This window comes from Cervus elaphus, chromosome 12 (assembly GCF_910594005.1).
Source record: "Cervus elaphus chromosome 12, mCerEla1.1, whole genome shotgun sequence".
In the NCBI taxonomy this organism is placed as follows: Eukaryota; Metazoa; Chordata; class Mammalia; order Artiodactyla; family Cervidae; genus Cervus; species Cervus elaphus.
The window spans coordinates 96266274-96290975 of record NC_057826.1 but is presented as its reverse complement, the minus strand read 5'-3'; the positions used below and the strand labels follow the sequence as shown (position 1 = coordinate 96290975).

The 24702-nt window shown below is 42.6% G+C and overlaps 1 protein-coding gene across 4 annotated transcripts in view; it reads left to right on the top strand.

Annotated features, from left to right (window-relative positions):
* Positions 1–24702, top strand: part of KCNN2 (potassium calcium-activated channel subfamily N member 2) — a 477213-nt gene that overhangs the window by 309061 nt on the left and 143450 nt on the right. For 3 of the 4 annotated variants that reach the window (XM_043920758.1, XM_043920759.1, XM_043920760.1), the window contains 3 exons: positions 5667–5871; positions 6707–7992; positions 8565–8660. In XM_043920758.1, the coding sequence (XP_043776693.1) occupies positions 5850–5871; positions 6707–7992; positions 8565–8660 (1404 nt within the window). In that variant the 5' untranslated portion in view covers positions 5667–5849. Of the gene's footprint in view, positions 1–5656; positions 5872–6706; positions 7993–8564; positions 8661–24702 lie in introns of those variants that run through there. The other variant, XM_043920761.1, reaches the window with a different exon arrangement.

Sequence of the window (24702 nt, the reverse complement as noted above, 5' to 3'; positions counted from 1 at the left end):
GCAAATATTTTCTCTCAATGGCAGAAAGCAAAGCAGAACTAAAGAGTCTGTTGATGAGGGTGAAGGAGAAGAGTGAAAGAGCCGGCTTAAAACTAAAAAAAAAAAAAAAAACAAAAAACGAAAAACTAAGATCATGGGCATCCGGCCCCAGTACTTCATGGCAAATAGAAGGGTAAAAGGTGGAAGAAGTGGCAGGTTTCCTCTTATTGTGCTCTAAAATCACTGTGGATCATGACTGCAGCCTTGAAATAAGAAGACAATTGTTTCTTGGCAGGAAAGCTATGCCATACCTAGATAGTGTACTGAAAGCAGAGACATTATTCTGCTGACAAAGGTCCATATAGTCAAGGCTATGGTTTTCCCAGTGGTCACATATGGGTGTGAGAACTGGACCATAAAGAAGGCAGAATGATGAAGAATTGATGCTTTCGAACTGTGATCTGGAGAAGACTCCTGAAAGTCCATTAGACAGCAAGGAGATCAAACCAGTCAATCTTCAGGGAAATCAACCCTGTATGCTCATTGGAAGGACTGATGCTGAACCTGAAGCTCCAGTATTTTGGTCATCTGATGCAAAGAACTGACTCATTGGAAAAAGTCTGTAATGCTGGGAAAGATTGAGGGCAGAAGGAGAAGAGAGTGTCAGAGGATGATTTGGCTGGATGGTATCACTGATGCAATGGACATGAACTTGGGCAAACTTCGGGAGATCGTGAGGGACAGGGAGGCCTGGCGTGCTGCCATCCATGGGGTTGCAAGGAGTCAGACACAAGTGAGCGACTGAACTGAACTGACATTCAATTTGATTGGATTTTGTTGAGAATTTTGCATGTGTTCATAACTAATATCAGTCTTTAGATTTCTTTTCTTGTGATGTCTGTAAGTTCAATAATCTTTTTTTTTCTTGTCAGTTCAAATCTGTTGAGCCCCTCCAGTGAATTCTTTGTTTTGCTTATTGTACTCTTCAACTCCAGAATTTCCATTTTATTCTTTTGAATAATTTATATCTCTTTATTGGCATTTGCTGTTTGATGAGTCATTCCCATCATACCTCCCTTTAGCTATTCTTTAATTATGATACAGCACTGGGCTTGTGAACTATGCTTGTTCAGTTCATTTGTCAACAGAGTTTTTTGAAATATTGAGACAGGGATGATCGCTTCCCTCTAAATAACATGGTTGTGTATATGAAACCTAGAACTGCTACAGCCATTTTACCTACCATAAGGTAAATTAGTTTGACCAATATATATGGAAGAGAACAATGACATGAAAATACCTGAGGAAAGTTGCTGGAACCCTGATGAAGTTTTAACCTCTGAAACAAACAGAACTGGAGTATCCCGTAATTATGGTATTTTCAGTCAATTTTCTGTCAATTCAAGAAATTGACAGAAGAACTGAGAGCCAGTCCTGCTGGATCCCTGCAGGACTGCAGACAAGTTCCTCCAAGCCACAGGGCAAGGAGCTTGAGCCTCCTTCTTCTCCCTTATTATGTAAAAGACAAAATGGAATCTGTTAGGCGAGTAAGTAGTCTTCACTGGCCTTCAGTCTTTACTGTGAATGTTGCCAAAAATGAGAAATGCTGAGGCTGCCAGCAAAGTCAGCAGAATTGTGTCTGAAGACACTAGGATCTGTATTTTTTAATATTTTTTAATTGGGCACCTTGGACCTGCATACGTACAGCACTGCGGTTTTATACAGCCTTGTATTAGAGCCTCATGAATTATTCTGTTGATCAAATGAAGTTAACAAAATGTCAGTAGTTGAGAATCTCAGAATCCCAGTCAAGCCAGGGAGGACATGTCCATGCGGTCGTTAAAAGACAGTGAATGGTAACAACAAGCTCTGCTCTCTGCTCCTTGACTTTTGGTGGGGTGCCAGCCAGTGTGAGCAGATAGAGTCAAGAAGTCATCCTTCTACTCTGCAGGAAAGGCTACAAGAGTGTTAACCAGACTCACCAGACAGACTCAGAGAGACTGTATTTGGGGGCTAGCTTTTTCCTGCTACTCAGTAACTGCATGATCTGGGGTAGCCCAGGTGCCACATTTCAGGATTATCCTTATCTGTAAAGCAGAAATTATCATAAAAATTGCCTTGCCTTGGGGTAAGGGTGCTTGAGAGATGAAAATAAAATAACACATGCGAAACTGCTTTATAAACTAGAATGTGCTATTCAATAAGTCTTTTTTATGACTTGGTAGCTCAAATATGTGTTTCTAGCTGCCCAGGTATATTTGTTTGTATAATCCATAGTCTATTTTTAAAAGACTTATCACAGCCAATAATTTCAACCTTTTCACCTATTTAATTATGTAACATCAATTATACTAGCAAAACTAGTATAGATTCTATCTTTTTTTTTCCCTGCACAACTGAGACTTTTATAGATTTGGTGATTAGCTGAGACATGGTAGGAAGCAAGGATGAGAGTAAAACAAATTTGGAAATGTTAAAATGTTAATGAATAAATCCTAACAGTATATTTAATCTCTGAATAATAGTGGTATTACTAAAAATTAACAAGACTATCATCAATAAGCTCATTCAGGTCTTGATACTTTCTAGTAATAATGTGGGAGCATAAAGAATACAATACATGAAGATATTTTACTGTTTTCTTCAAATGTACGTTTCTTATGACTTGAGAACAATATATGGTTTAAAAATACGTGTTTTTTAGTGAAATGTGTCAGGAAACAAAGAATTGTTGTTGTGCTGAGAGAACAACTCTGATATTTTCCCAAGTCCCCATTTGCATCAAATGCTAAGCAAACTAAGTTCAAAGAGGCTGTGTCTTGTTACAACTTCTGTGGTTGGCACCATCAAATAATTTACTCACCCGGGCAAAGACAAAGAAAAATCTCAGAAAAACGCTTACTTTGTAGGTCGAAGAATCTCTCAGAACGCTGTGTGGCAAACAGATGCCCTGGTGCCTGCATCCGCTGTTCTGACAGCCTTTTCCAATAGACAAGAAACATCGAAATTCAAGAGTCCTGCTTTTTATAAGAAGCAGAGATAGCACAGACTGGTGATTCCTGTGAAAAAGAGAATTAAAGACAAAAACAAAACTGTTGGCATAATATAAATCTGCATAAAGTAAAGGATTAAGTGCAAACGACCTGAAGCTTTTTCCCAAGCCCCCATGGGCTGGGAAAATCATCCTTCTGAGACCGTTATTAAGTGTTTGTGGAGTGCTTTGGGAGTATTATTATATGTGTCTGTTCACCAGCTTGAAATACAACAAATAAGAAAAAGCAATCTTTCTAACCCATAAGGTTAAAAAAAAACAGGTAATTTTTATAAGAACATGACACTAGAAAATAAAGGGCATTTAAATGATAGGATTTGAAATGTATTTTGTGGATGAGTATGACCTCTGGTGTTAAACTAGAGAAATTTCCAGCACTTATGCATCTTAATGACAGAAAGAGAAGCAAATGCAACTTTCCAAGAGCTTATTATTGGAGGTTGCAAGCCCTTGTATTGTGACCTTGCTTTCAACCTCTTTTTATTTCCTCCCTCTCTCTTTCCCTCCTCACTCTCACAAATAAAAATGAGTATTTACTATGTGTGAGCTACTGCCCATGTGAAAGAATATTATCTTTGTTGCTCTGACTACTTAACTTTACATGGTACATCTATAATCCCATATAGGAAGAAAAATAGCAAAATGATGGTAAGCTATATGAAAAGTTTACATATAAACTTGAAATCAGTTTGTTAATTTTACAAAGAAGAGGTTGATGAAAAGAACTCCTTAAATGTGCCCCTGTTATAACCCAATAGTTTAAAATGTCCTAAACAATAATGTTATGAGGATTCAGACTAAAACAGAAACTTATTGTGAGATCTTGTCATTTTTCATCATCATACTAATAGTGGATTATCATACTCTCCAAATACAGACGTTTATTACCAAGAAGAATTTTTGAGTGTGTGTGATAGATGATTCCTTGAAACAGAAAGATGATAAATATCTGACTGACTCTTGCTTTTGTCTCTCTCCAATCACAGTGGGTTTCGTGTTATTTCATGAGCTTCTGCAAGGTACTAAGTGGAAGCACTGATAATTTGAGTTTTGTTATTCTTACGGTTCCTCACGTTATGTGCGAAATCTCCATTTCTTTCTTACCTTGTGCATCCCAGCCCTCCTTAAATCTCAAGAGTCTTTGTTTCTACCTGATTAAAGGGACTGCACCTAATCTTGTACTAGACAAAATATACAATATTTATTTCCTTGTTATTTTGTTTGCAGAACTTATTTGAAGCTTTGAATTTGCTATTTGAGAAAGTCAGTTTGACAACAAAAGATGCAGATATTGCTTTTTTTTTGGCAGTCATTTTAAAATCAACATTTTAATAACTCTAGAACCTTATATCTAAATCTATAACAGTTTAGTGTAGTAACAATTATTATATTTGGAGAGGGTATTGATGTAGTCTTTCATTTAAATTTACAAAAGGCTAACGAGAATATTAATTTGCCATGATAAATATATTTGATGTATTTAGATTTGGAAGGATGAATCAAACTTTTTCAATAAATCAGCTATGTGTAACAACTAGAAGGAGGTCATACAATTCATTACAAAGTGAAAATAAATATATTATGAATTTTGTGCTTGAGTTGAATTTTACTTCACACCAGAAGGTGAAAAAATTTTAATTTGGAAGCTTTTGTTGTAATTTCAAATTACTCATTAGAATTGGTTTTAGAAGTCATGCTCACCACACAATTCATGCAGATCTACCCAAAGATTCTATGAGCTTAATAATTCTAAATGTGTTATTGAATTGCCATAAATCATAATAGAATATAAAAATAAAATGCTGTCTCCAGCTTTTAGCCATTCAAATTCTATTTTTGACCAAGACTTCTAAGAAATGCAAGTTCTCTGGGACTAAAAGCAACCCTCTCCTTTTTTTTCTCCTGGATTTGTTTGCTTGCATGCACAAAAAATTTTTAAATTGTTTAACTCATGTCCAAAGGATATCCTAAAATGAATTATTCACTCCATAACATTGAAACACACACACTGTCTTAGGAGCAGGTACCTTGTAAGCAACTTTAGGGCAGCTGCCGAGTAGAATGTCAAGAAACTGGATCCAGCTGAGAATTCCAATTACCTAATGAAGGTGATCCGCTTTCACTTTAATTTCTTGGTCAGTCTAACTCTTTATAACTTCTCTCATAAAAATCATGCTTTAAAATTACAATTTAAAAAGTAAATATTCAACTGGCCAGTGTATTTCATTCCATTTTCTGGAAATGGGAATCCCAATTGACAGAGAAATACAAACGACAAAGACGTAAGATGGAGCAGTAACAAAGAACCCGTGAAAGGTTCCCCTGCCGCTTTGTGTTAGGGAAATAATCGCCTAAAAGGAAGACGCATCACAGGAAATTTGGGAGACACAAAACGTAATTTTTTCTGGTTTATTAGCAAATAAATATTATAGCTAAGTCGAGCAAAACTCCAATACTGTCCCTAAGTAACTATTATTCAGCCCGAGTTCTCATTATTAGTAACATCCCAGCCAGCGTATGACGGACGGTGGAATCAGCGCGCGCCAGGCCCCTCTCCGCCCGCCGCAGTCCGGCACAGAAGGTGCTCGGGTTCGCGCGTCAGTGATCCGCCTTTTGCTTTGTCTCTGTGCTGCAGGTGGGGAGGAGGAAGAGGAACGGAAGACGAGCTGGTGGTGGCTGGCGGTCGCTGAGCATCCCCCAAGACCCTCAAGCGAGCGTCCTCTCCAAGTCAGGAAAAGCCCACGGGCCTATCCACTGGAGTGGGCAGAGGGCCGGAGCGCGTAACCCCGGACCCGGCGGCCGGGGGCGCCAGCCCCTCATGTTCCGCAGAAGGCGCAAATGTGAGCGGCGGTAGCTGGGAAAGCCCTCCACCCCCGCCAGGGGGACCCGGGAAGCCCGATCGAGCTCCTCGGGAGGACGAAGGGGATCCCCTCCTCCGGCCCCGCCCTCATCCTCCCCGGCCCAGGCAACGAGGCGGTTAACCCTTGCTACGCCGCAGCGCACTAGAGCGAGAGCACCGCGCAGCCTATCCCTATCTACCAGCCTCCGAAGCCCGGCGGCGGGGGAAGATTAGGGCTCGGAGGCCGTTAGGATCTCGCCGCGGCCAACCTGCGGCTCAGGCGCCGGGGTTCTCACCAAGACTTGCTGCACTGGCTCAGCTAGCCATCAAACCTTTTCTCTCCAATGTGGGTGTCCCCATAGTTATTTGGCGGGTAGCTGGCAGCCCACTCTCAGCAGGACAATCAGGGAGACGTAGGCGTGGGGCGAGGGGGCTGTTGTTCCGCAGCTCCTAAGAGGCGTGCATGCCGGTGAAGGAGTGGCCCCGGGTTCCGCACCGATCCGTCGCCTGACGCCCTGGCTGGGGTGGCCCAACGTGCTGCAGTGCCCGGGCAGGTGATCGAGACTGCACGTCCGGCAACAGTTAGGGGGGCAGTGGCGCGGGAAGGAGGGACGCCCCTACCGTTTCCCCTCTCACTGCAAACCCGCTGCACTCCCCAGCCCTCGTGGGGCTCAAGGGTAGTCCCCGAACGTCAGCAAGTGGAACCCTCGCCCTCCCCCTGTCCTAGCCTGAGCGCCCTAGGGTTTCCATCCTGCAGATCCCCCCTCCCCATCTCTCCCTCACACACACATGCTCCCCTAAACCTCGCGCCGCAAACTCAGTCTCGGTCCCCGCAGGTGATGTCATGCCCATTGTTTTGGTGCGCCCGACCAATCGGACTCGCCGCCTGGATTCTACCGGAGCCGGCATGGGCCCTTCCTCGCACCAGCAGCAGGAGTCTCCGCTCCCGACCATAACGCATTGCGCAGGGTGCACCACCGCCTGGTCTCCCTGCAGCTTTAACAGCCCTGACATGGAAACCCCATTGCAGTTCCAGCGCGGCTTCTTCTCGGAGCCGCCGCCGCCGCCGCCGTCGCGCTCCTCGCACCTGCATTGCCAGCAGCAGCAGAGCCAGGACAAGCCGTGCGCGCCCTTTGCGCCCCTCCCGCATCCTCACCACCACCCGCACCTCGCGCACCAGCAGCCGGGCAGCGGCGGCAGCAGCCCATGCCTCCGGTGCAACAGCTGCGCCTCCTCCGGTGCCCCGGGGGCGGGGGCGGGGGATAACCTGTCCCTGCTGCTCCGTACCTCCTCGCCCGGCGGCGGCGCCTTCCGGACCCGCACTTCCTCGCCGCTGTCGGGCTCGTCGTGCTGCTGCTGCTGCTCGTCGCGCCGGGGCAGCCAGCTCAATGTGAGCGAGCTGACGCCGTCCAGCCATGCCAGTGCGCTCCGGCAGCAGTACGCGCAACAGCCAGCGTCCGCCTCCCAGTACCACCAGTGCCACAGCCTGCAGCCCGCCGCCAGCCCCACGGGCAGCCTCGGCAGCCTGGGCTCTGGGCCCCCGCTCTCGCACTACCACCACCACCCGCACCCGGCGCCCCACCAGCACCACCAGCCCCAGGCGCGCCGCGAGAGCAACCCCTTCACCGAAATAGCCATGAGCAGCTGTAGGTACAACGGGGGCGTCATGCGGCCGCTCAGCAACTTGAGCGCTTCCCGCCGGAACCTGCACGAGATGGACTCCGAGGCGCAACCCCTACAGCCCCCGGTGTCTGTCGGAGGAGGTGGCGGCGCGTCCTCCCCGTCTGCAGCCGCGGCGGCCGCCGCCGCTTCGTCCTCAGCCCCGGAGATCGTGGTGTCCAAGCCGGAGCACAACAACTCCAATAACCTGGCGCTCTACGGAGCCGGCGGCGGAGGCAGCACTGGAGGAGGCGGCGGCGGCGGCGGCGGCGGCGGGCATGGCAGCAGCAGTGGCACCAAGACCAGCAAAAAGAAGAACCAGAACATCGGCTACAAACTGGGCCACCGGCGCGCCCTGTTCGAGAAGCGCAAGCGGCTCAGCGACTATGCGCTCATCTTTGGCATGTTCGGCATCGTGGTTATGGTCATCGAGACCGAGCTGTCGTGGGGCGCCTACGACAAGGTAGGTGCTCGAGCCCTTTGCCCACCGGTCCCGGGCCGCAGAGCCGGACGCCAGGTGGTTGGGGTGGTCGCTGGCGGGAACTCTCTGCCTGCCAGTCCCGAGCCTTCCCCTGACAATCGGTGTCCGCCGCGAGGGCGAGTGCCACCCCGACTCGCACCCTTAAGCCTAGTCTGGAGAGGAAGCTATATCCGCGCGCAGCCAAAGTTCTGGAGGGAGTGAATGCCCCGCCAGTTTGGGTATTTTAAAGACGTGATTTCAGGACTCCGTGCGGGAAAGCATGCTTTTATTTCTCTCCTGGGGCTCACGATTTAGGAGGTCTCTTTCAAACCCAGTGGCTTAAACTCAAAGATAACTTCCTCATGGATTTCATTTCGAGAGCCACAAGCTGCACTTCGGTCCGTGCTGCTTGGCTTTTCCTGATCTCCTCACTTTCCTGACAGATCACAGAGCCAAAACAGGTGCCCCTACCTCCATCCTCCCCCTGGGAGCTCAGATCCGATTGCTGGGGATTGGCCGAACCCCCAGGGCTTAAAAGTGCTTCTTTTAAAAAAGTGCTTCTGTCTTTGTTGCAGGCGTCGCTGTATTCCTTAGCTCTGAAATGCCTTATCAGTCTCTCCACGATCATCCTGCTCGGTCTGATCATCGTGTACCACGCCAGGGAAATACAGGTAACTTAGGCTCTGCTGTTTATGAATGACCCCAACCTGGGGAAGTGCAAGGCAGCAGACGCTTTTCCAAGCTCTCCTGTCCTTGCCTGAGGTTACAGAAGACACGTGCTGTGTTCTTACCTTAGCACCTGACCTGTTCTTTCAAGAAGTTGAAAGCAAAACAAACAGTGCAGCATGTGAATATGCAGTAGTTTCCAGGATGTGTTTGTTATACCTCAGACTCCCCCCTCTCTTCTTTAGGTAGGTCCACTTCTCCATGCCTGTCACTGCATTTGCTTTCCTTAAGGCCAGTTAAGCACTAGCCTTAATCTGTAGGGTAGCTGAGTATTCTCCTTTAATACACATTTAACAAGATGGATGGGTCATTAGGGAAGATTTTGCCTATCTGTATCACCTTCCATAGCTAACTGTAGCTTAGAGAAGAAAATACTCCTGGGATATTCCTTGCTAATGTGTATTAATAAGGCAAGAGGAGAATTCTAACCTTTTCTATATCTTACCCTAACATTAGAGAAAGAATCTGTTGTGAATTTAGAATACAAATTCTGTATATCTGGTAGTTTGGTAGATGTTTAGGTACATTTATTATTTAAAATGTCACCTAAGAGCAAAGGCCACTGCCCTTGCGAGTGGACTTCTTAGGAAAATGTTTGTTTAAATGCAGCCAGGAACTCTGTTGTTAGATATGACCAATAACTGGCGATTTCAGAATATTTGATATAAATTCATGGGTCACCTTTTGGATTTTTACTTTGCTGTAACTTTTAGTCAACAGTGTATTAAAGTTAGTGAATAAAATAACTAGTTTTCAAAAATTTAGAAAGATTGGGATTTTCCTGTTTACGACTTACACTAATATGTACTTTCTGGTTTTTTTTTGATTAGCTGTTATTTATTTGACCAAACTATTAAACTCTTGAATTTAACGTGCTTTCCTTCAGGAGTTGCCATTAAATTTAAATTATATTTAATTAATTATAAATTAAATTAATTTTAAGTTAGTAATTCACAAAAACAGTAGAAGAAACCAATTTTAACTACTACCCAGTCAAAATAAAGATACACTTGATCCCACATGAGGATGGAAAAATTACATAAGCATGCTTTCAAATTTGCAAAGACTTTGAAAAGTGTGAAGTTGAAGGAATGAGGATAAAGAAGGAGAATTAGAAGGAGTAAGAATATCTAGAGGTAAGTAAGAAGACTGTCCTGGCAAAAGAAGGCAAGCACATTTGAACTCTAAAATTTGAATAATTTACACAGGTCCATCTTTAATTCAACACTCGTGATCATGGGCTTTGGAGATTCTTTGAATATTTTAAAGTAATACTAAAATGTAACTTAAACATAAGAGTATCTTTTCATTGTGACTCAAAGAAAAATGCTTGAGGCTGGGGAACAACTAGGTCTAATGGCCATTTGACTTGGTTTACAGATGAGAAACCTGTAATCAGAAGAAGTGACCCGCTTGCCAGATCCCACGGCTAGCCAGTGCGGAGCGTGACTGCTCTGTCCTCCTAGCACCCACTCGTCATGCTTTCTGCTGCGCTCTGCGGCTTCTTATCAGTAGCCCTGAAACATGACGTGTCTTTGTCTGTGGTTCCTCTCTAAATCCAAAAGTTTGATATTTGAATTGGGTTAAACTTAAAAGGTTTCTGTAAAATCTTCGTAGGTATTTATGAAAGTCAAGTAATTTTTTTTTTTTTTAAGACTACTGTAGTTTTACTTAATCTAGGCTGGAAAGAGACCTTGCTGTTTTTTTGTTTTTTGGGTTTTTTTAGTTAGACATCAGCTTTCAGATTATTCCTGTTCCTTCTGAAAAACACACAGCTGAACAGACACTCATGGTGAAGAACATCTGATGGTATTAATATCAAGAACAAACTGTCTTCCTGAAAGCACTCATTTTTTAAGAATTACTGGGAAATTATTTTGAAAAACTTATAATAAGAGTTTGAGAAGTCCAAACACTGGCCAGATGTTAATTATGTGTTATAAAAAATTTTTGATCATATTTGATAACACTGTTGAAACTTAAAGTAATACAAATAAAAGAAACCATATTTTTAAAGATCATTTTACACTTGAAAGAATTCCACTCCTGGCTAATTTTAAGGATAATTTCTGTTATACAAATGCATAGATATATTGATTAGAGTATGTATATAGCACAGGTGTTAAAAATGAAGACACGAATTCTGCACCTAAAGGTTATAAGCACAGTGAACCTCTTTACTGTTGGGGCAGCATAAACATCACAAAAAGTTAAGATTTTTTAAAATTGGTGATACATGATTTCTACCAAACCAACCACACTTAAGATAATTTTAAATTAGATGCTCAGGTGATATCATTTGGTTGTTTTGGATGTAGCTATTACTGTTTAATCTTGAGAGATTTTTTTTCTTCCAGCTAAAGTTACAAATTTTATCTGAGCTGCATTTTTAAAAAAAAAGTATAAAATGGAAAAGGACCAAAGAAATATGGAGACCCTGAGCTAGAAATCAGGAACCACAAAAACATGTTCTAATTCAACCAAAGAGTAGAGTCTGTGATTGCTTCTGAAATACTTCACTCTGAAACACAGTGAAGTCAAGTCCACAGGCTAATGTATCCATGTGTGGAAAGTGATGAAGTGTGGTCTTTTTAACTTACTGATGTCATCGGTATAGATGTGCTTCTTTCATAAATTTTAAGCAAATAGGTACTTCTCAGTTTATTATTAAGAATTCCAAGTATATGATTAGCTTTGAGTTAAAGAACTCAATGTAGGGGTCATGCCACCGTTCAGAGCATGCTCTTGGACATAGCATACAGTCTTCACGTGACACTCTGTCTTTTTCTTGTTAGCACAGCAGTAAGTTGATTGGGTAGTGAGAGCTAGCTAGTATGGGTTTTTGGTACATGGTAGGATTTCTCACTGCATTCAGAAAAAGTCAGTGTTATAGCCAGTGTTCTGTCTGGCTGTCCACTAGAACTTCTTTCACAAAGGTTGGAGAGGCCCTGACATTTCCATGAAGAACCTTGGAAAGCAAGTCAGTGTGACCTTTAATAAAATGTTTATACACAGTCTGTCAAAATTAGACGGTTCAGGTGAGTCATGGATAGAAGTGCTTGAATTAAAATAGTGCGATAGGGAGGCTTTGTAAGGACTTAGCTCAGTACATTTCAGCTCTGCTGTCATTTTTCAGTACCACAGACAGCTCAATGCACCAGGCTATAGTTTGCTCATTCACTAATTACTTTTACATAGCCCCCCAAACAAAAATGAAGTCACTTTTTGAGGGTGGGTGGGTCAGAATGCTTATATAAAATCAGATTTAGTGGGGCACATTTTCAGCCAAGTAGATATTAGATTTTTCAAATGGATATTTGGCTTTCCTATATTGAGCAGCAAAATTAAAAAATTATGAATTGATATATAAAATAAATTTTAGCAAATGCCTTTTATTGCAATCTTCTGACAAAGGAAAAGTAATATGGGGATTGTTTTATACACTTTGGAAAGGTCACTTGATGCTAAATAAGTAGCTTCCTCACCTCAAGTACAAGATCAAATAATAGGGAAAACAGAGGCATGATTTCCTGTGAGTTTTCTTTTTCTTGCTCTTCTTCTGTGGGTTTGGAATTATTTCTTTGATGGAATAAGAACAAAACAATGTTCAAATACGCTTTAAGATCTTTAATATCAAATAAGTTGAATGTAGATTTCACTTCATCTTTTCAACTTTAGCGTAGTTGAGTTTCTCTTGTGAAAGGAATTTTATGAAAGAAATATTTAGTATTTTTGAGACAGGCAAACACAAGATTGGGAAGAAAGCCTCTTGGACGATCTTTCTGGTTCTCATTAGATGTGGCAGAATGGAGTGTACTATGCTCTAAATTTGAAAACAGTTTTGTTTCCTTGATTTTGTTTTAGTAATATAATTATATAATAAATAGCACTAGAGGAAGCACTGATTTTTCTTTGGTATCTCTTGCAGTAGAGTAACTACGCTTTCTTCTTCAAGTTAACTTTTCAGAGATGGATGCTATAGATCTAAAACTGGAAGGGCAAAAATTAAAATTTCTTTATACTCATGCATGTAGGCCACACAAAGGAGAAAGGAGGGAGTGAGAACAGGAACTTTAACAGCCTCTGAGGGCTCCTGGACTGGTTGGGGATGGATGGCTAAGTAGACTTAAGCACTGAGTAGACTGTGGCTCCCCTGTGCTTGGGGCGGGGGGAGGATGCTTGCTGTTGTACCCCTGCAGAGAGCAACTAGATGCTTCCAGACCATACAGAAAATACTGCATATAGTTGCTATTCTTATTAATAAAGTAATAGTAAATAAATATACGTAGTAGAAATAACTGGCACAGAAGAGCTTAAAATAAATATGATAGTCACATTCTCAGTCCTGTTTTTCATAAACAACCACTTTTAAGTTTCTCATGCATTTCTCCAGAATTTTAAAAAATGATTATTTAGTTGTGTTGAGAGACACACACAGGGCTTCCCTGGTGACTCAGCATAAAGAACCCACCTGCCAATACAGGAGACTCAGGTTTGATCTCTAGGTCAGCAAGATCCCCTGGAGAAGGAAATGGCAATCCAACTCCAGTATTCTTGCCTGGACAGAGGAGCCTGGCAGGCTACAAATCCATGGGGTTGCCAAAGAGTTGGACACCACTTAGCAACTCAACACCAACAGAGACACACATGCTCTGCTTTCATTGCTGATGTATTTGGAAGGTTTTCTTCATCAGCACGTGGAGGCCCATCTCATTCTTTTTCTGCTGTTTATTACCCCACTGTATGGATGCACTGTGCTTTACTGACAGGCCCTTGGTGTTTTCTAGGCTTTTGCTATTATACATACATGCTTATTTTAATCTGCTAATTAGAGGATGCACATATGATAAATATCCAGCAGACAGATTGTTGAATAGAAAGGAGTTTGTGTTTTAAATGGAAAGGTACTGCCCACCATTCCTTTAGAAAGACCTTCAGAGTTTTCATTCTCTGCTTCCCCACACATTATTTCCCCACAACATTGTTTACATTGAATGGTATAAAAGTGAATTTTAAATAACTTTGGCTTTGCAAAGTATCCTATTTCCTTGAAAAGTATTTTTTTGTGAAAAATTCCTTAAGGACAAAGCTCATGGTCTCATTTGCAACATTTTGCAGTGTCTAGTGGTACATTATTGAATCTGTTGACAAACTGGCCAGTCCTTATAAAGATGCCATCAGAAGCAAATATTTGCCAAATTTTTGTTTTAACTTAAACTTTCAAGATGAAAGAAGGCAAAAGAGTAGAAGGAATGGTCTTCAAGTTGTCTTTAGATCTCTCCCATATCTACAAGGCAGAGAAAAATTAACTCTTTGTAAGACTGAAAGGTCGTGAGGAGGATACCTTGCTTGTATTGCTTTGTGGTGTGGTGGTCAGCTCCATGACCTCTGTCTATGATACCAGCGGCTTCTGCCTGGTTGTAATGAGACTCCATGACCCCTGTCTATACTGCCAGCAGCTTCTGCCTGGTTGTAATGAGACTCCATGACCCCTGTCTATACTGCCAGCAGCTTCTGCCTCGTTCGTAATGAGACTCCATGACCTCTGTCTATACTGCCAGCAGCTTCTGCCTCGGTTGTAATGAGACTCTGAGTCCCTTTGACTTCACATATACCCTGTAGTAACGAAATCACTCAGGACTAATTTTCTCCACCTGCCTGTGTAAAGATCTCTGCATTATTAATGGGTGTGACACTAAATAAAGCAGTCCTGGTGTGTTTACAAGCAGCATCACAAATGAATGAAGAGTGGAACTTTAGGTTGACCGCAAGTGGGTTCGCTTGCTCTGCCAAGCCGTTTGCGGGCCATGGTTTTGTACAGCTCGGTAAGAGGGCCACTGTGGGCTGTCATCGTCCCAAACCACGTCTGGCAGGGTGGACGGAGGAATCCTGCACTGATTTAAGTTCAAGGAATTACTTTTGGTCAGGGTATAAAGCAGTTTCATGAGGCTATTTTAGAGAGAATTTCTGCTCATTAGAAAATAATATGATGTTTGCTACTTGGGGAGTATATTTTTTAACCCTGAACTCCTTTAGAATTCTCTTTTTAGAACTGGAAAGACCTGAAATGTTACCCAGCTGGCATGTCATCTCAGATAAAAGGAGCCTCCCAGTTTCTGCCTGAGCCCGCTCACCATGATGGTCAGTTTGTCTGTACAAGGTTGGCCCATTGCCAGACAGCTCTTACTTTTAGGAAGCTTTTCATTATGTTAAAGTGAAGTCTTCCCATAGTCAACATTTAAATAGTTTTTGAGCTCTGCTAATACAATGAGGAATAAAACAATCAGGTTCCTTCTCTCCTGGAACTGACATTCCATGCAGGCGGGCTAAGGAGAGAGACAAAAATTAAGGAAGAACATTCTTAGAAGTTGTGATAAGTTGTGTCATAAAGGGGCCATAAAAGGGGCTGTGGTAGAAAATCATTAGGGGCAGATGGTTGTCAACAGACAGGGTGATCATGGGAGTATTTGCCAAGGAAGTGACTTTTAAACTGAGACATAAAGGAAAGGAAGTTATCAGTTACAGGCAGAGTCTGGAGGAAAAACCTTTTTAAAGGCCTTGTGACTGAAAGGGATTTCTTGCACTTACACAACTGAGAGCAAATCAGTGGAGTCCTAGCAAGGGGACAGTGGTACTGGGTGGTGTGAGAGGTGATATGCTAGGTTGTAATATTGAAGGGTCCTGAGACCATGGTAAGACTCTGTGATACCTTCTTCAAAGTGCATGAGACCATCATTGAAGCATAGATGAGTCACAGTCCAGCTTACTGTTTAAGCAAACATTTTGTTTGCTCCGGGGGGGGGGGGGGGGGGGCGGGGCAGGGAGCGGGAGGGGAGAGGGGTGCGGCAGGGAGGCTCTGAGGAGATTGGTCTGGAGACCACTAGACTCTGAGCAACCCACATTGTAGAGATGATGCTCGCTTGCCTTGGGTAACAGCAGCGGAAATGAGGGGAAGCGGTCTGGTTGGAGACCCCGGTTGGAGGAAGAATGGACGTCTTAGTGGTTGGCTATGACAGGTGAGGGCAAGGGATGATGCAAAGATGATCCCAGGGTTCTGGTTGGAGCATCTGAGTGTGTGATGCTGAAGGGAGAGACTCCCACCGAAGGTAGGATGTGGATCAGGGCTGCTTCTGATGGAAGTGCTTCTGATTATACAAGAGAATCTTGAATTCAGAGAAGTGTGGACTAAAATTTAAGTTAGCAAGTAATCAGCATAGAGGCTATTTAAACCCCTAGGAATAGATAAAATCACTGAGAGAAGAAGGTGGAGAGCAGATCAGCCTCTGACATCTAGAGGTTGTGTGAAGGAGGAACTAAAGGAAAGCAGTAAGAATGACTTGTCCTTGAGGTGGAGATGGACGTGTTGGAAGGAGGACACAGGGCTGTGTACTGAAGGCTGTGACGTCTGTTAATGTCGGGTAAAGAGGTGCCTTTTGGATTCGACAAGTTGAAGTCATCGCTGACCTTGATGAACGATTTCAGCAGAATAGTAGAAACAGAAAACAGACTGCAGTTTCCAGTATAACAGGATAAATCAATCCCCCCTGCAAAGAATTACAGAGCAAACATGTAAACGTTGGTTAGGGCCCTTTAAATGCCTTCCTATTTAAACAGCCTCAGTTTCTTTGAATATTCCTGATCACACTTAGGATGTCCCCGATCCTATCCTTCTGGACTTCGCCTCTGTTTTGTTGAATTCCCTCTTTGAATAAGAAGGTCAGACATGTACTCAGCACTTTCAGGTGACATCTGCCAGTGAACTTGTTACCTCCCTTTGTCAAAAATGCTTCATTGTACCGACTGTTATTTAGTCTAAAATGGTCTTTGCTTCACACAAACTGTTGCCAAGTACACTTGTAAAATTGTTACTGAACTGAATGTAGGGCTTTACATTTATTGACTGTGTGAAATAGCATCTTGGTTTCAGATGAGTGTTTCACCCTGTCGGAATTTTTTGAATTGTAATTGTGGTGTTTATTTGACACACACTTGGTTTAGGTATGGAAAATGCTGTGTATGGACTGGTTATGGCATTGGCAAAACTCAAATCTGTGCGAAATTCTGTTCCAGAGACATGGTCAGTATTGGTGGCTGTTATACCATTTGCCCACACTCACCTCTGTTCCTAGCTGCTCACTAGCTGTGACTTTGAAAAGTGTGCCTGAGAAATGCATGCCCAGGGCATGAGTGAGCCACAGTCAGAGCTGAGAAGTGGGGCCTTCTCTGCAGTTAGCTGTCTGCTCATCCATGGTGTTTGGTTCAGCCTTTCATGTCATAACAACACTATGGACCCTGACCATAGGCCAGCCTACGTTTCTCAACAAGAATGTCATGAGGACTATCAGATTCTGTGCTGACATCCATGTATTTTGTGCTCTTGATCAGCCAGTCTTTTCATGATACCCAAGAAGGAAACAAGACTAATGGGCTTGTCATTTTAAGAATGAAAATATAGGCTTTTTGACCTATATGCCTATTCATTATGACCAAATGCCTTTTCTCTTAAAATTTTTTATTTTCTCTCCAGATGATAAAATTAATAAATATTTATGTTAGAAAATCTATAAAACATAGATAATGTGAAAAGAATGCTAGTTCAGTCTCACTACCCCCAGACAAGTATTATTATGATAGAATATGTTTATATGAAGTAAGTACATGGACCTGATATTTGCTATATATCAGTATAAACAAATTTAATGTTCTTTTCATGTAATTTTCTATTCATTTCCCCATGCTATTGACCATTCCAGTTTTGTTTTTTTTTTTGTATCATATGGTATATTCAGTTTAATCCTTCCCCTTATTTTTGGACACTTAAGAAAAATTAGAAAGAGAAATAAAAAAGAACCTATTTAAAATATTTATATAAAAATACTTGGCAGATGAATTTATATAAGCATCTCTAATGATTTCCTAAGGATAAATTTCCAAGGCAGTAATTACTTAAAAGATATTATTTAAGACAATTGAGAATTTGTCAAATTATCCTCCCAAAAGTTTATATCGGTTTGTTGATTTTTAAAGTCCTTACAAACCCCTTTGTTAAATAACTGATTTAATTGTTTTCTGGAGTGTCTGTGTTCACTTTACTGGTTCATACTTTGAGTACTGTCCTATTTTGTGAATCTAGAACTGTGCTTCCCTGGAGTCTCTTATAGCTTCTTATTTCTCCTTGATTTTGGTTTCTAAATCTTGGCTAACCAGGTTTGTCGAAGGGTAATTGTGCTTGACAGTTAAAGTTTGTATAGAAGCAATGCAGAAGCAGTATTGGAAGATAACTTTGTCCACAGATGTTCCCAATCTTTGTTATTATAGGAAGCTGTGAAAACCATAATTTCTGAAATTGTTCTCTACAAACTTTCTTGCTGAGCAAAGCAATCAGACTCTCCTTTGCGTTTTTTACTGCATTTTGCAGCCTCGTCCTGTGGCCTTGTGCACTGACTCCAAAGGGGTCTGTCGGGGCTCATGCCCGGCTCTGCCGCTAATTAGCAGTGTGACCTTGGGCATGCTCCTTAGTCTCTCTGCACTTCACTTTCCTTGTCTGTGAAATGGGGACTGCAGAGTACTTCTGCCATCGGGTTGTTGTGAGAATTGGGTGTGCCTGTGTGTGAAACTGTATACGTGTGTATATATCACTTAGAGTGCTGCCTGCAGTGTGCTGAAGGCTGTTTAGGTGTCAGATGCTGGTCACTGTTAGCTGCTTTGGGGTTTGTCGGGGTGGAAGGGGAGGAATTGGAGCCCAGCCTCCATGGGCTTTGGGAAACAGTGGTGATGTTTTTTCTTCTTTTACAAGTCTTACAGGAGGGAACAGAGAGAAAAAAAAAAGGTATGCATTCAAAACAGTATTCAGTAGTTTATCAACACTTAAACTCGAATAGGTGTGTGTGTGTGTGTGTGTGTATGTGTGTAACAAAAACTTTGCTCTCCATTAAGGATAGCCAATATTTTTTTAAAGTGAGTTAGTTCAGATTCTCCCTGTGGGCAGGTTGGCCATCTGAGGAAGTAAGTGTACATCTTGGTTGTCAGGTTTCAGATCAGTAAACTAGTGTTAGAGTACTATGATGTTAGGCTCACCATTTTTACAAAAATAGCTGTTTTGCCTGTTAACCTACCATAGGTTTGTCTTCTAGCTGGAAGCAAGGTTCTTTGTGAGCTACGTTAACTCCTTCAGGAACCCAGGTCACAGCTTGATGGCATCTCCATCTAATTAGGACCCTGGTGACTTAAAGAGTTAAGTACAGCACCCTGAAAAGTAAGCAAAGGGAATAATTGGTAATGGAAAATTCTGATAGGAAATCCCTGCTGAAAGGTTAAGAGGTAATAAACAACCAAAGGTGTATGTAGAAAGGATTGTAATTGACAGCATTTCTGTCTATATTCATTGAAGGTTTATGATTTATTTATCCAGATAAACCTGGATTAGGTTTGTCTCTGTTAAATTTTCTTTAGCATGCCACTACCCTCAACCATCATGCTTGGAGTACATTGGTTGGAAAGAATTGAGAAGAATTTTGTGTGTCAATATGACAAGTAACATCTCAAAATCCTTGTTGTTCAGTGGTTGGGTTTGATTTTTATCAGATGGTTTGTATCTCCTCTTCTGTTTCATTTCCAATGACCATTGGTTGAGTCTGTATTATGCCTGTCTCTCTTTGTGAACAACGAGTTAGGAATGTGTCTAAAGTAGCATTGGGTGAGTCTTCTTTTTGAATTTATGAAACACACGGGAATTTAGACGTTACATACCTTACACTGAACTGTGTCGAGAAATTTTAACAGCCAGTGCTTTACATCTATAACTTGTCATATGCTTTCTTGACTGTCTGAGCATTTTTACCTAGTTATGTATTTATCTATAGTGGTTATCCAGAAGGTAGTAAGACGAGGTTTTTACAAAATCATCTGACTGTTGAAATGTGGGTATACAGCCCTTACGGGTTTTATCCACTGAGGTGGTCTTCTCTCAGAAAATTTTGGTCTTCCAGGGAAATTGTATGTAATATTTATATATTGGTTTTGACTCTAACATACTGAATTTTGGGGAGGAGGCATTAAGCACTGTAGTGTGGTTGTCATGGTGTTGAGTAGTGCTTTTCTGGGATAGTGTCTGCTGTCAAGTGGGTTAAAAATACACAGTGCTAATCCTTAAACTGCTTAAAGTTTTGGTGAGTGGTCAAGGGAAATTATATCCTAGTACTGGATTTATTTTTAAGGTCACAGATTACTTAAAATATTGAAAAACAATAATTGGGCTGAATATTTATTGAAATTGAATGCCTATAAAATGATACAAAAGTGATGGCTATGAGATTTATAATAGCTACCTCATGAGTTTTCAAAGGTATATCTAGTGCTTCTAGCCATATACTCAAGCAAAGTTGTTGACTGAACACTTAATGTCATTTATTTGGATTTAACTATGAAATTTTAAGATGAAAGTCTTGGCTTCTAGGAACTTGCCTTGGATCAATTTTCATATCGGTAAATCCCCCCACATTTGGAAAAAGTTTTTATATCAAAGAGCATGAATTGTTATCTGTCCTTTGAAGCGAAAATAGCTTAAGATATGTTTATTTAGTTAAATGTGTGATTCGTTTAAAGCTTCAGCTTACTGCTTAAACTTGTGGGTAATGTTGTAAATTTTAATGCTATTGTTGAAAATTATCTTGAAAAGAATTTTACTTCTTTCCCACTAGTATCTTAGTCAAGAATCCTCACTCTTTGTTTTCATTTGTCTGTGTCAAAGAGGATACTTAATGAAAATGCATTGGACAGACTCAAAAATTAAGCAATAGTCGTATAAAGAGAAATCTCTACTTTGCTTGGGGTGGGGGAAGGCAACAGTACTGTATTAAGGCTGAAAACTATTTTTCAAAATATCCTTGATTTGAAATTCACTAGCTCTTGTAGGTTTTTTTAAATATCATTTTTTTTAAAAAGCTTAATCTGTATCCTTTTTTTGTTTTTTCAGCCTATCTGCTTTACACAGTCGTTTTTTACCCTTTTTGACAACCATACCTACTTTTCAGTTGCTACGTCTGGGCCATGTTCTGCCTCACGTATCAGAATGTGTCTCTTGGGTGCTCCTACATCGGGGGCTGCACGTCCAGCCCCCTTGCTGTCACGCTCACTGTCTTGCTTAGAGTGAGACTGTGTGCACAGATTGCTTCTGTGGCAGCTACTCTGAAATCGTGAATCATCAAGTGTGTCTTATTGCAGTTTGACACAACTGGCCACAGCGGGAGAGCCGATGTGTGTCCAGGACTTTGTCCCTCATGCCCACGTCAGAGCATCCTGGGCAAAGACCACGGAGCACATTCAGTGGCGAGCGTTTTCTCTGCGGCATTGGCCTAGAAACAAGAGGCCTTCTCTGCACTGTTGTACATGAGCACACGCCATCACAGTGAGATGACTGATATGGGGGAGGGTGGGGTGAAGGCTCATCTTCAAGATCTGCACTGTGGCGTGTGGCCCTAGGGGAACCCAATTCAACAGAGACGGACAGGATCAGGTCGGGTGCCTGGTGGGGTGGAGGTGCCGAGCGCAGCTGCCCCTGTGTGTGTGTTCCACCCGCACCCCCAGGCTGAAGACGAACTTTTATTAATTGGCTTTCATTTCCTGTCACCTCTGTTGGTATGCTGATGACCTGTGCATTTATAATGGGATCAAAAAAAAAATGGATGACTTTCACCCTTTTTTCTTAAACACAGTGGGGAAAATGACAAAAATGCTACAAATGTGGTCCTCTTTACCAAGAAGATAAGAACAGGGAAATTTCCAAATCATCTCATTGACTTTGCTTTATATTCGTCCATTGAATCCTTCCTTTGAGGAGCAGCCGTGCCTACGCCTCGGTCCCTGAGGTCCCTGCTGGGTGTGTTTATATAAGCACCCTCTCAGCTCCTCCAGCCTTGTTTGCACTGGGGAATATTCTGGGGAACACATGCTGTGTTCTGAGATTACCAACCACATCGGGATTCCCTAGCTGACTCTGAGCCTGCAGGCTGGGTTGAGGATCCGTGCTGCTCTCCAGTACCCTTGGGTGCATCACTGTTGTTGGAGACAGGAGACGGAGACATAGATAGAATATTTTCCAGTCATGGAAAATGCATGCATCATATTGGACGCTTGTACTTGTGTTTATGTTGAGTGTTAAAGCTTTGTGTAATGTAGACAAGCCAGTGCCCAGACATGATCCAGCCATCTGGCAGGGCCAGTCACTGTCCAGCAGAGGCTGGTGGCAACACAAGGCATGCCCTTCCCACCCAGAGGACAGTGTAGGTGGAAGGAGGGGTCGTGTTGGCCCCTTTTATCTGGACAGCCACGTGGGCTTCTGAGAAGCAGCCCCCGGGTGGTGTTCCCCCCTGGCTTGGGATCCAGACAGATTGGAGTCAGAACTCAGCTTCACCTGGGTGACCACGAGAAGGAAATCTGACCCCTGGCAGACTCATTTCTTGATTTGTAAGATGGAGATGAGAATTACACCTGTCTCACTAGATTGTTTTGATGATTCAGTGAGACAGTATTTATGAAGAACCTAGTATAATATGACACAGTCAGTAAGTGTTAACCCTTTCACTACCACTCGTCCATCATTGCTATTATTAAGCAGATATCGAAGACCGAGCAGGGAAGCAGAACCTAGAGTCTTGGAGGTTCTCAAAGTGGGTAGGGGATTGGATAATAATGGATAATATTTCAAGGAAGTTAAACCACGTTCCAATAAGAAGGAGACTGGACAGAGAATGCAGATACTTGATTAGTTAGGGCAGGGGGTTGGCAAAGTAGAGCCCATGGGCCAAATCTGGCCTCGTGGGTAAATCCAGCCTGCCGGTTTGTGTAAAGAAAGTTGTATTGGCACACATTTGTTTGCACGCCATATACAGCTGCTTCTGCACTATAGCTTGAGCTACCAGCAGAGCTGAGTACAAGCAGTCCATTTGGCTGCAAAACCAAAAATATTTACTTTACAGAAGAAAGTTTGCTGACCGTTGAGTTAGAGCCCAGGCTGGTCAACAAAGGCAGAGAGAAACACACACAGGTGTGTTTCCTCTGCCTCTGCCTCATAACTTACTTATTCCTTGCTCCAATTTTAGCCTTCTTTTTAAAAGTTGTTTATTTGTTATTTTTGTTGGAGTATAGTTGCGTTAGTTTCTACCATACAGCAGAGTGAATCGCCTGTACGTATCGTGCATCTCCTCCTCTCTGGATTTCCTTCCCATTAGGTCACCGCAGAGCGCTGAGCAGATTTCCCTGTGCTCTATAGTAGGCTCTCATCAATGATCTGTTTATATACAATAGCATATATATGTCATCCTCAATCTCCCAATTCATCCCACCTCCCCCTTCCCCCCTTGACGTCAGCACAGTTGTTCTCTATGTTTGAGTCTCTATTTCTGCTTTGCCAGTAGGCCCATCAGCACCATTTTTTCTAGATCCCACATATTTGGGTTCATGTGCAGTATTTTGCTTTTCCGACTCACTTCACTCGGTGTGACGGTGTCTAGGTGAGCAGAGGTCCAGGAGGCGCAGCTCACACCTGGGAAACGCAGGTTTCTGTAGGTTGAGGACCCGCTGTGATCCAGGCCCTTGGGCTCCTGTAGGATCTGCACTCTGGGATGGAGGGGAATGACCTGGGGGAATTAGAGTTTTGTCATCTTAGCTGAATAGAATGGTTGTGGGAGGAACTACTTTCACGGGGAGTCTGAGCATTAGCTTTGCAACTCAGAGTCCTTTCTGGTGACCAGTGATGGGACACTGGGTGTGTCTGACCCTTAAAGTGAAGTCGCTTAGTTGTGTCCGACTCTTTGTGACCCCCATGGACTGTAGCCTGCCAGGTTCCTCCATCCATGGGATTTTTCCAGGCAAGAATACTGGAGTGGGTTGCCATTTCCTTCTTAGGGGAATCTTCCCGACCCAGGGATCAAACCCAGGTCTCCCACATTCCTGACAGACCTCAGTGCCCTGTAAATTAGTCTCTGCAAAGCTAGGTGGGGGGTGGTTTACATTTTCATGATCCTATTGGTGGGGCTGGTCTTGATCAAGAAGAGAGGCTCATTTGTTCCAAATTTTTTAAAAAGGGTTTTAACTCTACATTCTATCACACACACACACACAAAAGTCATGTATTAACTCGGGAAGCAATACAGAATCTTGCCTTTTTTTTTTAGGTCTGGAATTCTGGCTGCATGCATAATCTACCAAGTATGTGTATTCCTGTTCCCTGGTGATTCAACTTATATTTCCTGTCCATCGTCTCCATTCTCAGCTGCCTGCTGGACAGCTCCCCTTGGAAGTCCCTGCAGTGCTTACCGTACGCAGGCCTCTGCCCTGCCCTCTCCTGCCAGCTGTCCTGAGAATTGTGGGCCACCTTGGGCCCCTGGGTGCACCCGGGCTCTTTCCCCCACTCAACTTCCCTCCCTAACCCGTGTCCCCAGGAGAGTCAACAGGTCCCACAGGCGTTTCCACCTCAGTGTCTTTTGCATTACCTCTACTTTCAGGTCACATTCTCGAGGACCTTAGTTCTGTGTTTCCCAAACTTTTCATAAAATATGTTTATATACTATATAGCAGTTATGTATTATTTTATTTTCCATATTTTAATATTTACATACTTTTATTTTTATTCTATATTGATATTTTTCTTTATATCAACTCTCTTCTTTTAGCCTAATCTTAAATAATAATATCTATGAAATTACAGTTGTAGAGTAATTGCATATGAGACTTTCCTGGTCCACCTGCAATGCAGGAATCACAGGAGATGTGGCTTTGGTCCCTGGGTCGGGAAGATCCCTTGGAAAAGGAAATGGCAACCCACTACAGTATTCTTGCCTGGAGAATTTCATGGACAGAGGAGTCTGGCCAGCTACAGTCCATGTGGCTACAGACACAACTGAGGCAATTGAGCACACACACACATGCATCATAATTGTATATGTTTTCTAACACGCAATGAATTAAAACTATAAACAAACAATACAC